At 33.6% G+C, this 16,627-nt stretch overlaps 1 protein-coding gene across 1 annotated transcript; it reads right to left on the reverse strand.

Annotated features, from left to right (window-relative positions):
* Positions 1 to 750: 750 nt before the first annotated feature.
* LOC124362215 lies at positions 751 to 5,221 on the reverse strand. Its single transcript, XM_046816534.1, has 2 exons — positions 5,121 to 5,221; positions 751 to 3,353 (listed from the first exon to the last, which is right to left on the reverse strand). Exons 1-2 carry the CDS (start codon positions 5,196 to 5,198, stop codon positions 2,913 to 2,915), a joined length of 519 nt encoding a protein of 172 aa, XP_046672490.1. The 5' UTR covers positions 5,199 to 5,221; the 3' UTR covers positions 751 to 2,912.
* Positions 5,222 to 16,627: the final 11,406 nt, after the last annotated feature.

The following is a 16,627-nucleotide window of genomic DNA, read 5'->3' on the forward strand; positions in this document are numbered from 1 at the left end:
ATACAAACCTAAAGGGGAATACCTAATTTTAAACAGTTTTCACATCGCAAAAAATCTCTTATACAAATCCTATCCCATTTCAACAAAATTTAAGTTGCGGTATCACACAATATACCTGAAAAACTTCTAAAAATCTCAAATCATAGTCTATTTAGGATCATTAAATTAGAATGTTATTAGACACTTTTGTAGGATTAATGTCTACACTAAAGAAATCTTTTAGAGTTGTGATTAGCAATGGTATGTAGACTATATATATTTATAAAGCAAATTATATCTGCATTTATTTTTTTTATTGATTAAAAATATATATAATTTTGTAAATGTGGTACATAGAGAAATGTTTTGTCTGGTTTACAATATTTTTTATAACCCTTCATAGTATTCTTTAACTGACGCAGATGCTAATAATTGTATCAACGTTATAGCTGTTTGTGAATTCATATAGTAAAAAATTCAACAAAATATTCACATAAAAGTTGTTAAACGTTACCTTGGTTCATTAATTATAAAGGAAGCTCTTATTTAAAAAAAATAAAAGTAGCCTTATCAAGACAGTAAACCTGCTAACTAACCAAGTTGAAGATGCATTTATAAACCTCGGAAACACATAGTTTATCTTTGGATTCCTTGGAAAAGAATAAATGAACAAGTCATTGAATAAAAATTTTAAGAAAAATGTTTATTCGTAAATATACAGTATTATCAAAAGAAATAATTATATACATTTCACAAAAATAGTACATCAATACATTCTTTAAAATATTAGCCTATAGTCTTAAAACTATTTTATTGGTCTAAACCAATGAATTATTACAATTATTCAAGTAAAGCTCTTTACCAATTTATGTTAGTTATTTTCACATTAAGGTGAAACAATAACATCACTACATTACGTCATAACCTCTACATTTTCAATTATTCTAAAATTGGAAGACTAAGGATTATTTAAAACTAACAAACAAGAAACTAATAAAATATCACAGTTTAACTATATGTCAATTTGCTAAGGATGTAAATCAATGATATAAGTAAAAGTACAAAAAACATAACATGATATTAAATGGACAAGAAAAGAAGGACATTTACACAATTAATAATTCCTTAGCAATATTAATCAGACATAATAATAATATACTTTATACCCCTCACAATATATAAGAAATATGTTTAACTATAGCACTGAATTATTCATTTGTACACGACTGTGGAATACTAACAAAAATCTAGTTTACTTATTGTTACATAACTGTCTATTTTACATATATACTATGTAGGAATCTTGAATTGTAATACAAAATATTTTAGCTTTCTCTACTGTTGATTACTGTTATTTTTCATGTTTTTAACCATATCTTCAATGGTACCAAAATATCTAAAACATTAAACACCAGCATTAAACAATGTCAAGGCATTTTTGATTCCAGTGAAGACATTGACTGTGTATTTTTGTCAGTTTTCTTGACTCAACAAGATAAATAATGTTTAATTTATTAATCACTTACATTAAATATTTTCCCTTGATGAGGTTAAGTTAAATTATTATTTAAATTTTACTTTTACTAGAAAAGAATTTTGGGGATTTTGTGTAAACACATTATAGAACAATAATTCACAGAATTATTAGTTGTATAGGCTGTGAAGACGAATAATCTTGAATGTAAAATAAAAGTTTTAGCTGCCTGCCTTGAGCATTAAAACACTTAATTTATTCACTTCCTGTACCTTACTATACCATTTATATACTATATATATCTTAACTAAATTCAGTCTTAATGAGATACAAAGAGTTAATATAATTTAATATAAAATAGTTATGTACAAACAATACATTGTCAACTAAAAAGTAAGGGTCCGTAAACTAAAAACATTAAATGCAATTTAAATGTTTTTTTCTATGGCAATGAAAGTTTCAAGATTTCTTGTACAAATACATTATCATGAATCATTTTTCTTTTTTAAATCATTGGCTGAACAAAAATTAATTACAATAAAAATATAAATTTCATAATTTTCTAAAATATATTGTATTCTGAAGGCGTTTATAGTATTAATATCAAATGTTGAATTTAACAGACTACCAGAAATGAAGGATAGTTTTTATTATATACGGACCCTTAAAAAATGTATTATTTTCCTAAAATCTATGAAAGACATTTGGCCTTAACTCTATGATATGTTTGTTCAACATTTTATATAATATCTTAACATAAAAAATACATGTAATAATAAACTATTGATTTGAGATTATTGATTTTTACAATATCCTACATAGCTAAGAATAAGAAACTGTATAGAGGAAACATTATATAAAATCCTAATTATTTCATCTTATAATTACATCATACTAGGACTAATACTAGTTAAAAGAATAATATTATTTGTTTATTGAAGACTAAAAATTATACTATACATATTATGGTGTGTACATTAATAACAAGTGATCATATGACAATGTGAACATTAAGAAAGTTAAAAAAACTTTAATCTATTAGTAACCCTGTATTTCCAAATTAATGCTCGTTATTTTTTAGTATTCTGTTTAATCTGAAGAATTCCAACTGTTATGTCCCATAATATGATGGAATAAATCAAATATCTACTAGTAAACCGAAAACAGAGCTAAATCAAATCAATACTCATTTGTTAACCATGTGGAGCAATAAAATTATTATTATTATAACTAAACATAATTGTTGGAACAAATATTTTACCTAGTTACATCATAAAAATCAAAATAAAATATTTACAAGACACACAAACGATTAAATCACAGTTAAATTGGCACATAGATTCTCTTTCTATTCACACATGGCGGCCTTTTCAGTACATGGAGAGTACCTTGGAACTATTCTAACTTAACAAAACTAAGAGAAGGCTCACTTTTAAGAGAGCATATGTAAACATTGAGATCATCTGGAGGAGGTTCCAATAAACGCAGAAGTTGGAGGTGTGTTCTCGTCAAAAGGAATATCCATTGTCATTTGAAGAGATGGAGCAACTGCAGTCTTGCGGAAGGGAGGAAACTCTGGCATAAGCGAAAAAGGCTCTGGAGTCGCCCCGTGAAAGGAAGAAGTTGATGATGTCTTACCATTTTGAGTATTGGTTGTCAATGCAGAAGGTTTTGCTGAGGAACCTTTCCCATTGCCATCCTCGCTGGGTGTCTGCGAGTCAGAGAGCTGCATCGCTGCCAGTCTGTGTTCGTTGTCAATATTCTCGTTGATGGCATTGCAGTCCGATTCGTCAAAGACTTTTCGAGAAACCGGAATCAACTCCTCCAAGGCATGCCAGTACTTGTTGAGGTTGATCCGTGCAGAGTTTGCCAGCTTTCGAGGCAAACGAGGCTTCATAGGCTGGAACAAAAGAGAAAATATTATTTTTTTAATACAAGTGAATACGATTTAATTACAAATTATTTTGTGTTTATAACCCATACTGAGGTGTACTGTTTTAGTTAGATAGTAGTTGAGAGTCTATTATTAAAAGTATGAATAAAGTAAATTGTGCATGTTTGTAATAGAGTTTGTACAATTTTATTCAATGCATTAAAAAGGCAAGCTGTAACTATTCCACATAAAATACTAATCTTAATTTTTGAGGATGGGAATATCGAAGTTCCCATTCATTTAAAGACCTCTGTACTGGCAGAAAAATTTGGTAAACAAAGATCAGGTATACAGTATGCTACACCATGATCCAATGTCAAAAAAAATTATTGCACATTGTAGGATAGGTTATTTTATGATAAACTTAACAATATTTCTTTGTAGAGACTATGGAAAATTTCACTACCAATTTTGTTCATAATCCAAATAATCAGTTAAGCTACAAAATAGAAAGATTTTTATTTTGTTAATGGTAATGTTATACAACTATGAAAATATGCACAATACTTAACAAAATAAACTGTTGAACAAAAACTGTGATAAATTCAAGTAGCATCACTTTAAATTATATTCAGTCATAAAATTAATAATATTCAATCAGGAAGATTCAGTCAGTAGTAACAGATGCTTCATTTTTAAAATCAAATCAAAGTTGATGTGATAAAAGCAGTGATTGTAAATGTTAGACACAAAAGTAAAATGTCACATGTGGCTCGCCTACGCATAAAAAGGGAGAAGACAATGGTTGATGGAAGGAGAGGTTTCGAGGGGAGCGCTCAGCAGGTTTTGAATAGGAGGGGGTGGGGGAGGGCGATCTCCCGCCAAATCCACCTGAACTTGTCCTGAACAATAAAATCTGCCTTCTGTTCCTTTTAAAAGTGGTAAAACAATATGGACAACACAAAATCTCATTACAGAAATAAAATGTTGTTTTCTTTTACTTCAATGATCTTAATTTTGAAGTTAATATGGATTATATTTGTTGTTACTTAATTTGTTAACATTAGTTTACTTTGTAATACTATGTGACATTGTCAAGAAATTTAGTTAAAAACACTTTTTTGGATGAGCTTATTAAAGGTCCCGAAATTTTGCTTTTGCACATATTCTCAAAATTTCCAAAATACAGAAGTACTGAGTTAGTCCAAGATGGTACTAAATATTTAGATATACTATTGTATTAAAATATCTTGGATACAATATAAACTAACTCAGAATAGAGAATAGTTAATATAGGAACTAGTAGAATAAATTATATTGCATGTAAAAACTTATACAACAAAAAGATATTTTTGTGCAGACACATAGAAGGCCAAGTTTATAAAACCAGAAATTTACAACCTCAAGGTTATTACTATCAACCAAGAGTAAAACGAGCATTGTGTTATTATTTTAAGTACGTACATAACAAAGCTGGAAAAGCATATACAAATTGTCCTTCTAGGAACAATGCAAAATGGGCACAATATTGAAAAACTGATATTTAATCAAACTAAAAGGAACATTAATAATAATGGAAGCAAAACAAATTAAATCTTTCATTCCTAAATCACGACAGTATGCAGTTAAAAAGTTAGGTTAGGTGCAGAGGACCGGTCAAACCGGTTTCAGCCGACGCAGTAACAAAGCACTCAGTCGAGCAATGAAAGAAAACTCACACTACTGAGGAAAAATGTAACGCAATGGAAATACCATGAACAATGAACTAACAGATGAGAAAGTGAGGTTATGTACCTTAATCAGCTGATGTGAAGGCATGTCTGCAGGCAGTACAGTGGCGGAACTCAGAACGCTACCCTCAGATCGGCACATGTCTACTTCGGAGGAGGGTCGGAATGGATCTGGCCCTGCGCCCGGTCCGGCTCCGGTTTTATACGGCGTGTGCGCGCGCTCGCGCCTGGCAACACACCCCCGCCCCTACACGCGCCAAAACCCTGTTTTGCTTTACTTTCCTAAGTACTGCTCCTTTCCTCTGTGTCGCACCGCAGGGTACCAGTCTCGGACCGCGTCTCTTTACCTGACCAACCCTTTTCTTTACTCGATCTATTCAGTCAGTTGAATACTTTGTTTTCTACATTCACTCGTACTATTCCCTGTAAACTGGTATTTCGGTAAATATGATTCCTAATACAATTATTATGTGGTATATATCATTCGTTAAGAAAATAAACTTAATTTCAAACATATTTCTATTTTCTACTGCTTAGTTTAGGTTTGCATACACTTTTACAATAATGTTTTTCTGCAAAATTTAGTTTAATCATTGACGTGGTTCACGGCTCTCTAGTTTTTTATTGACAAGAATTCACTGTAACAAATAAGTTAAGTCAATAATTTTTATGTTACAGTATAATCACCGTAAATGTATTTTTATAATATAAAGGAGTTGGTTGATACATGTACAATAATACCGATTCGCGATTGTATGAGTTAATACCAGGTTGATCGACCTATCTTCGAGAACCCCCTATTCTAAAGGCTTATGACTAGGAAGTTGACTTCGTTAAACTAAAACAACGCAATCACTCTTTTTTATATGTCGGTAACTTTGGAAGTAAACAAAGTGATTGCGTATCAGTTTTTTAGTTCCTTCCGAGATTTTTTCGTTGGCAACATGGTCACCCATGAGATTCTTAAAGAATTAATAATTATGTAATTAATTTACCTACAATATAACAGTTTTTCTAGGATAAGGGTTATTATAAGGAAGAAGACGGCAATCGTAAAACCTGTTAAAATAGGTACCATTTAATGATCATGCTGTTAAAAATCTCTTATGGGCATTTCAAAATTAACAGAAGCTGACTGTATTATCATAGCTTACAACAATTGACGTCATTCCGCTGCAGACCTGAAGATATTACAATTGCGGAAAAGCGTAAGAGAATGTCCTTTAAATTATCTCTTCATCAGTAGAGAATTATCTTGGATGTCAAAGAAATGTGAAGCAGAAACAAAACATTTTTAAATAGTCAAATTTGAGTTATTAGTCTACTGTTTTAAAGTCACCACTAAAGCAAGTACAGTGCGATGTACAGTAATAATAAAAGTCAAAAACTAATTACACTATGGAAGTTTGCACTTCTAACATGAAATAAATGAGTTTTGGAAAAACGATCAATCAATTGTTAATAATAAATATTTAACACATTTTTAACAACGTTTAGCTTGTAAGGTGTACTAGAGGTGTAGTGAGAGTGAATAGTTATGGGAATTAAAATCTACCTCCCTTTAGAATTGATATCTCAAATGGGGATCCCAAAATATGAAAGAGAAAAACTGTTGAAAAAAGAAATCCACTTTGGATCAACCAAATATTTTCAAAAATAGCTGTTATATATTCTACATTACTCATAATCAGGGAGGTATTTGGTATCTATTTGTACAAACACCTGGTAAATCCCCTCTCATCTTAAAAAATCCCGACATCCTCTTGATCTAACTGGGCGTTTAGTATCTCAACTAGTGCCTTAGGGGCGCGGGTTCGAATCCTGGTTTGGGCAAGCCATATTCACACATTTAACAAATAATTTTCTGGGCCCAGACTAAAGTAAACTGACATATCAGTGTGTTTGAGAATCAGATAATCATTTCTGGCCTGATTGTGTTCGTTGTATATTTTGAGGTGCGTGATTTATCGCTTCCAAATATCAAAGCAAATTCTGCAATGAGTTGTCATTCAACGTACCAAAAGAAACCAGAAACCTTTGTCTTACATTGTCATATTTGTATGTACTCACTGTGTTATTGATACAAGCAAGAATATTGAACACGTTTCGATGCAATTGTTCCTCATAATTGTTCTACCGACTGTGCTCGGTCTCATTAAATTCAATCAGATTTCTCATCTGTGTCAATGCAAATCCCTCGTCCTTGAACGTCACAGGACAATGATGGTGGGTCAGGGGGTGGGGGATGGAGGGTGGAAAACCGTTGAGGACAACGGGACGGACGAGTCAGAGATGTGTGGGGGTCGGGGTTGGGGAGGCTTGTTTTTGTTTAGAGAGAGGGCTGCAGGTGTTTTATGCAGGGTTCGTTTGGCACCTGTATTATATTGTTGACAAGGGATGGTTATTCCTGGTTGTCAGAATAGTTATTGTGGCCGCCATAAATGAACATTCACCTGCACAATATGTTGCCTGTAAAGAAAACTATAAACAATGAAAGCGCTATTCATCCAGAAGTGATTTACGGGGTATATATTTTATTTTATGTGAAATCACTTTCTGCTAACAAACAATACATTTTCACCAACGTGGTTATCTCATTCGACGACAGTTTACAGAATATAAGCGTAGACCTACAGAATATTTTGTCACGAAGATTTGAAATTACCAAACAGCATAAGAAAAATTATTGATGGCACGATGTGAAACATACAAGTTACTTTGTTCTTTTCATGACTTATGTTGATGCAATCTCTTAAAAAATGTTTAAATTGATAAACCAGCTTAATGGAAAACCGTAATAATAAGTAGTCGTGTATTAAATCCACCTTTCAGATGTCTTTCTTTAGGACATCTTTAAGGGACACATTGATAGGGTGGATTCTGATACTTTCATTTCCAATTCAGGAGTGCCTCAAGGTACCAATTTGCATCTTTTTATTTTTGATTATTAATGACATACATTTATTCCGAACTATGATATGAGCTTTATGCTTCTTTGATCATAGAAGTGACCATTTATTTTTGCCATTAGCCACTGATCCACTGATCACTGATGATGTTGGATGGGCTGAAACCACAAGCTTCTAGATCTGAGAAAAATGGTTGTAGTAACTTTTATTCGTAAACTGAATTTTTCGTTATAATGGTATGAAATTAAGGGCTTTTAGATTAACAGAAGGCACATCGTGAAGGATATTTGTTTTATTAGAGAATCCAAATTAATCTTCTTTTAACACAAAGGCAGTGTTTTTTCGAGATTTAGGAGGATAAAAATAAAATGTATTTGAGTTAATTTAATTAGACGTCTCAACAATTTCGGATGCTTTACAAAATTCAGTTTGTGCACTTGAAATGAGGCTTACCAGATCTGCGTAGCTTTAGGGGGTTTGTGAAACCCATGTGAAAATAAGCTGAAACAAATAAATAATACAGAAGCAAACGGCGAAGTTTAGATTAAAGTGGGCGAATATTACTTTTTCCTTGCGTATGCAACTAGCATGTTTTATTAAGATAAATTTGGCAGACCTGCAAGCTAATCTAGGATATTCGATGATATGTTACATAAGCATTCGATTATTAAATAAGATAAAAATAATCTATTTGAAACATTGTCCACATCTCGAAGTACGTGACTGTTCTGTACGATACATTCATAGCTTTGGGATAAAAGATAGTTTAATTCCTCGTTATCTTCCGTGAATTAAAATGGTTTAATTTGAAAACTTTTTTGACAACAATAACGATGGGGATAGCCAAGCGGTATACGGCCTTAAACGTTGAGTCTGAGTTTGGGCTACCGCAGGTTTGAGTCTTATTTGTAACCGTTGCACTTTTCATCTTATCAGTACTGTCAACCTTGTACTGCATCGACTGTCTCCCTTATTATGTTTTATAAAACCCTCGTAAGGGCTAATGGTCCACGAGGGCGAGCAGAATATGGCTAAAAAGGGCATCGGCCTCTCTTTAAACTTACATCAGTCTTGTTTTTCTTTCTTCATAACTTTAAAATCTCTAGAGCAAGTATATTTTTCAGCCCCCTGTACAATTTAATAAAACCTAAATTTAAGATGAAGAAATAGAATATTACTTAATATAATCATTCTGTACTGTAAATACCGAGACGTCTGCGGCCACAACTGTACCACAGGAATGTGCCCTTTAGAAGCCATCCAGGAGTAATTGATCTGTAATGGCTGCAAGACGGTCACCGAAGAATCATTAGTTCCCTGATGAACCGAGACGCGCGCTGCCGGCTGCCATTAGTACACGTTATTAGTACCCCTAGAAAGTACAAACCGCGTAAATGTTCCAGCTCCCGCGGACTCCGGTAATTAGGTCACCACTGTAGTTGTGTCGTAGTTTCTCTCAGTTTTGTGCCGGAAGTGTACTATATGTTGAAAATTAACCGCTGACATGATCTACTTTGGGGATTTCGTGGTGGTGGTAATATTATCATGTTGGCTACGTTTTAAAAGTCATCTCTAGTGAAGTCACCACGAGTCTTCTCCCATAATAACCATGTTAAACCTATGTTCACGCCCGAATTTTTAGTCGTAGAACTATTCAGAAAATGAATCTCAAATGTTTTTTTACTTCATCGTTATTAAAAAAGTAGATATATTTTACAAAACAATAAGACAGTTTGAATTCGTATTAATTAAATCATTAAAACAAGACATTTCCCATAATGTTACGATAAAAAAATATGGGCGTAAAACTGAATGACGTTTATCATTGTTCTTACGGGGACTAACTCAAGGTAATCCGGCCCCTAAAGAAACATCGTCTATGCCTGTGTCGAAATGACAACGCTAAACAAATCTGTAATGTAGTGTTAGAAATTTTGCAGAAATTGACACAAGAAAGACATCAATCGAATGGTAAATTTTCGGTAAAAATCGAAAAGGGTTGCTAAAATATTGAGATCTGCAAGAGTATTTGAATATTTGAAATAATTAACTCCATTAGTCCCTACGGACCCAAAATTAAAACAAAACTATTTATGATTCTATCTGAAATTGTTGTTTATTGTGTTTATTATTGTGATAAAAATAGTAATTAAGATTAGACCATAATGAGTAAAATTAGATTAGAAACTAAACAAAAAGTTGTATTTGCTACAAAAATACAGTCACCATACATGGTAACAACGCTGAATAAAATATTACTGTGGAAGAAGCCAAAGTGACATTACAATTTTAAATGTATATTTATTTCATAGTGTGGGTCCTATATATTATTAGACTTTATTTCGCCAAAGCTGAAAAATATTGTAAGTAACTCGAGGTATAAACTTTACACTCTAATGCAATCCGCTAGGCGAGAGACGCCTGGTTCAATAGCACTTTCAAAATAATTCAGGAAAATAAAACCGAGAACATCATTGTTTTGTGTTGTTTCCAGTCTAGGCCTTATCATTAATATGAAGCTGTTTTGGACGATCATTTCCGTTTCTTATTTCTACGTGTAAAACCAAAGGATATCTTCTTGGTGAAAGTAGTATAAGCTCTACTGTTAAGCGATTTTTACAACTCTTCATCTGCATCAGGAAATTCATTCATTATCAGATCAATCTGAATTGGATTACTTAATTAATACTGGATAGGATAATCATTTATCGATGCATTTTAACCAGAAGTTTCATGCATTATTGAGTTCCTACAGTTTCCTTTACTTGAAACTTGATTTTTACATTTATCTTTATAAATAACTAAATAACTAATAAATAAATGACTTAAAATGCACCATACATCTCTATATTGTATGATTTCTACCACTACTAATTAGATCACTCAGAACAAATCTCTTGAGGAAAATTTTCAACTCGTACAGCTCCTAAGATTAAAATTCATGGAAGGTAATTTAAATATTCACATTTAATTTTAGAATAAAGATCAACATTAAGGAACATGTTGGATAAAGCTGAATAGGATTATACAACAGTAGTTATAAAAATACAGCCTTTTGATTGATTTAGTTTGTAATTTTCAGCCATAAATGAATTGTAATATTCTTAAGAATTTAATATTTATTCATAATAAATGCAGTAAATCATTATAAACCATAATCGCTTTGACACAGATTAGTAAAAATACCACTTTAAAAATATCCTTCCATGGTAACTTAGGTGGGTTGCTCAGTTGTTACACGTACGACAAAAGCGATTGCCCTCAACTTATTTCAGCACAAGTTTCAGCCTATAATTAATAACGTTAAAGTTCATAATCCCCAAGCAAAACATCCCTAAACATTCTGTACATTCAGTGATGTCCATTTCGTTTACTTCAAGAAAAAGGGCCAATGAATACTGATTATCAATTCAATCACTCTAGAGAAAATAACTATAACTGAGTGAGGATAATTACGTTTTTTCCGAACAAAACATCCCTCAAAGTGACAATAACAGAGAGATAGCCATTTCAATTGTTCCAACAAACAGAATTTAATTTCGATTATATTGGTTATCAAAGTATGTGGTAGCTAGATAGGATATTTACCTACTAAAAGAGTAACTCCCCAAGTAATACACAAAGAAATTATCTTAAAATTAAAAGTAGCTACAAATTTAAGTGGATTATAAAACTGTCTAATATATGTAATATACTGAGAAATATGGACTCGGGGATAATTCTATAAAATCTGACAAGAAAACCATTATAATCTCTGTTAACGGATAGAGAATGATGTAGGACGAATGAAAGATTTATAAGTTGAAATTCACCAACCACAGTGAATAAGCCATTAAAAAGGTACGAGTTTGAGAGGTAACAGTTTTTCTCAGAATTAATTCATAAATTCTTGTGGTGTAGAAAAAAGTTATGTGCCGGTGGAAGTGAGAAATGAACAATCGGCAAAGTGTCCCTAACAAAGTGAGGTACAAGCGAAACGCAGCAAATTCCGAATTTGTCGTATTCGTTATGCAAGAAAACCCACTCTGCGGGAGCGAAACAAGTGTATTAATTTGCTTGAGGTGTCCGCCGCTAATTCGAGCCGGTCTTAAATGCATATTAATGCAGCAGCCAGCACACGTGCAACAATCTCGGCACTGCTCATTACCATAAAAATTAGAAAGCGGGAGTAATTTTAGAATTATAATAATTTAGTGTAACTGGCGACCCGCATGTTCCACCCACAGGGCCGGTTACCGCTCGGGTTTTCGGAAATATTGCTGATAATTGCGCTGCACCTGCAGATCGGACAAGTGCTGAAACTCTGCTCACCGTGGGAAGTGGTGGTTTGCGTGATGCAAGGCACGTTTACATGTCGGTTATTAATTTCTGGCCTTAAAGAGAGGATGAGTGGAGAAAATGATGGTCATTTTATGGTGATCTCCCTTTTTAGGCGAAAGGCAGATGTAAAAATAATCTGCCCATTTTGTCAAACGCGTGGTTTTGTTAAAACGTCCTTTATTTTTATTAGGAAAGCAAGGATGAATAATCAATCGTCAAAATGGATTAAGTGCTAATACGAAAAAAGTAGTAAAATAATTCGAAGCGATCGACAAGAAAACGTATTCTTCAAAAAAGGAGGTTATAGTATTAATCGTTTCTTATTTTTATGCAGGCCATGTTGAAAAGATGTTAGGTTATTTTTTCTGTTGAAAGATGGGTGTTGTGTCTTTACTTATTATGCATAGTTAATTTTTAAAGTAAAATACATTTCGTTTATGTAAAACTGTTATAACATTTGAGGTGATCTTCTCTTAGTGACTTAGTCACATCAAAACAACCGTCTGGTAAAATATAAAAATATGAAAGTTATGTGCAACCTTTGAAAGGAATTCTCTATGACCCTATGTGTTTGCGTTCTCAGAGCATGGATTTAAAATTGACACAATACATCTCTTCAAAATTCAAAATTAACCATAAATTTTCTATCTAACACACTTTAAATTGTGCTGTGTTGTAGTTTTTGTGAGAAGTCCATTGAAATATGAAACATTCCAAATTAATCACAGTTTTGATCTCGATTTGAAAGCCAGTACTGTTAAAATTCATTCACGGAAAAATATTAGTGATAGGGTTGAACAGATCTCCTGATGGCTGTGTCAACTATTATTATTTTCAAAATTTAAAATTCTAATAATTAGTTTTTTTCTCAAAAATAGTTTAAATTTAAAATAATTGGAAGCTTTAATATTAACGCAATGGACCCAACCGACCTCTAAACCTAGCGGCTGCGAGATGTTCTAAATTCTTCCAATTTAAATTGTACTATGGACTCCCCAACATGAGTTGATCGCTATGACGAGTACTGACTTCGACAACGTCTTTACAAACAATCCCAACTGTACAATCTCTGTTTTGTTGTGGCTGTCTCCGACCACTTTGTGCAGCAGGTTGTGCTTCAGAGATGTTAATGGGAAATTCAATAAACATCTTTTAAATTTACAAGACTTTCATTTTCAAAACATATGTCATTTGAAACAACTGTTGAACAATTAAACCTCAAACCTTTAAAATTTTGAAAATGTCAATTACATGTAACAGGCAGGCTTTTAGATGCCGTATTACGTACTAATTAGACCTTTCATGTTCTTTAATAATTTCAAACACACAAAGAAATCCTGGTTAACCAAAGGAATTCTTACTTCTAAAGAAAACTGACGTTTTCCAATCTATTACAACGCAAAACAAAAGCTTCCATTTTTTTAATTACCGAAGGATATGTAAGGGGGTGATTAAGTTTACTAAGGCTTATGACGTAAATAGGCTTTTGAGAATCTTCTCTAAAACAGCTTGAAGAACTATTAATGAATCGTGACAAAAAGTAAAGTTGATTCAAAATTATAATCCAATTACAATCAAAATTCATGACCGAATAATTGATAACCAATTGCAGGTTGCCAATGAATTTAATATTATTTTCCTTCCGTGGCCTCCTCGAATTTGTTACGTCCAGAACCCCAGTCTCATGGGATTGGTGTTAGGGGTCGAGTGCATCCATGGCTTTGACCCTGGAGTCCGAGACGGAGTTAACCCGTATCGTACAGAGAATGAACTCGAAGAAATCATGTGTTACCAATGGAATATCAGTATGGCTACTCAAACGTTTCTACATGCACATTTTGAGTCTATTTTTAAAATTAATCAACCTTTCATTAGAAAGTGGGATGTTTCCTTCTCTTTTGAAGACTGCAAAAATCATTCCGATTTTCAAAAAACACGACCCTTACAAAACTATAACTACCGTCCAATTTCAATTCTTCCAGTGTTTAGAAAAATATTTGAATAGATTTTCTATGAAGGACTGGAGTGCTTTCTCAACAAAGTCAAAATGACCCATGGTATCCCTCAGGGATTTATTTTAGGGTCCATTTTGTTTCTAGTTTACGTCTGCACGGAGAAGTGATTCAGTATGCCGATGACACGACTATTTGCCTTAAAATAAAAACAGTGCAAGTCTTGAAAATCACATCTTCGTAACGTTGAACACATTTATTCATTATTTTTAGTGGCATTGATTTGAAAACAAGCCAGACAAAATAAAAAATCATCGATTTCTGCTATAGACCTCAGGAAACTGCTGTGTTTGTGGATGATGTCCTTTTAGAGGAAAATTACTCCAGCTAGTTTCTTGGAATGTATATTGATCGAGGTCGGACCTCGCACAATCATTTGGACAACGTATGAGTCAGAACATCTCTCATATATTGGCCTTCCGGAACTTTGCAACGTTCTGCTTCTTCGAAGTCTAAGTGACGGCGTACTTTGACCTCATCTGTCCGCTTTCTGCGTATGGATTAAGACTGTGGGGGAGCACTGCTAAACACAAACTGGAACGAGTTTTCAGTCTGCAAAAAAGACAGAATCATTACAAGATTAAACCATGGAGAGTCGTGTATAAATTCTTTTCGGGAGTTTGGGTGGTTGACCTTGCCCTGTCTCTGTGCGTTTGAGGCGATCCTATACTGTCATACAAAGTCCGGTTTGGTTCGGGGCAAAGACATTCATCAGTATAAGACTAGAGGCAGGTCAATTTTCGAGTCCAAAATCACAGACTAACAGTTTTGCAGCTTTTACCGCATCAAATCAACATCGGTCTAATAAATAAGCTCCTTAAAAATATATAATCAATACCAATTTAAAATTCACCTCTAACGCCTTTTGGTGTGTGAAGTGTTTTATTCTGTAGTGTAGTCCATGATGAGCCGCTGGCATATTTAAACGTAACACCGGTCCCATAGACTGTGAGAGCGAATAGCTTTACGTGTGAATGTCAAGCGTATTGCGGTACTGAATACCGTAATGTTGCCGTTTGTGATACAAAATATTATATTGTTAAAATCCAATAAAAAGATTTATAATATAGCAGTTGGTATCACGGAATTCGCACTTCCTTATATTTGCAATAAAAAATATCATTTTAACATTTTACTCGAGTAAAATCTCGATCAGTCAGTGGTCTAAACTGCAAATATAGGCTACATTCACAGTTTAAATCGAAATGAGGATATTCTCGAAAATTACATAAGACATAAACACATAAATCAGGTAAAATTTATACAAAATGTATATTAAAAATTTGTAATCGGTTATGCGATAGCGAATGGGCACTCCATGGGGCTGGAAATTTGTAATTTCCTTCTGTCTGTTTGTCTGTCAGTATTTTGAGAATGAACTTTAGACTTGAAATTTGAAGAGCTTAATTTATATACAGGGCACATCAAATTTGATGATGGTACATGTCAATTCATAGCATTTGGCTGAGAATTAGTGAATACCTTTGCATTGATCGTATAGGTAATCTTAACGGCAACGTTAAAATAAAAGAATAAAAACAAATTGAGTACAATCATATGAAGTTTACTATGTGAAAGAGTAAGTTATATAGTTACAATTTTGCATGAAACTTCAGAAAAGACTGTTTCGCGCGACAGGTGTTGTGCTTTACTTCTACCTACATAAGAACTGGCACATTACTGCAACTGGCAAATTATTCAAGTCTGAGATATCGTTCAAGTGTCTCACAATTTCACCATGAGTCCATGAGTTGTTGGTCTCAGTCTACACCACAAGCGAACACAGCGGTCAGACAGACACCTTGTGTTGGAATTGATGAAGCCATAACTGTGCCGTACAAGGAGTTAGTGTAGACTACCGCTACGGTGCGCTGCTGTTGCTCATGACACAAGGAGATAGTGTGGGCAGAAGTAAAGACCGGCTTCGTCACAAGGTGGTGGGCGTAATGTATTAGTTATTACTATTGTAGGCTAACTTTTACTGTTATACCCAGGGCCGTACACAGCTTTAGCGAGCAGTGGAAAAGATATTCGGTCGGGCCTCGTCATGTTCGTTGACACAGTACCCTCAATAGACGTGTAGCGGGGCCCGGCACGGGCCCCCTGAAGGCCGGGGCCCGGTAAAATAGTCCGAAAAAAACAGTCTGAGTACGGGCCTGACTATACTTTGTCCCAGGAAAACTGAAATAATTATTATCACCACTAGTCTAATAGCACCATATAGTAAAGAATGAAAAATATAGAGTGGAAATAAAGAGTTGCGTTTACTGGCGGCCATTTTGGGTATAGTTCCATAAGAACAATGTTACACTTCAAACACTTTTAAGACC

Source organism: Homalodisca vitripennis, chromosome 5 (genome assembly GCF_021130785.1).
Source record: "Homalodisca vitripennis isolate AUS2020 chromosome 5, UT_GWSS_2.1, whole genome shotgun sequence".
Classification (NCBI taxonomy): domain Eukaryota; kingdom Metazoa; phylum Arthropoda; class Insecta; order Hemiptera; family Cicadellidae; genus Homalodisca; species Homalodisca vitripennis.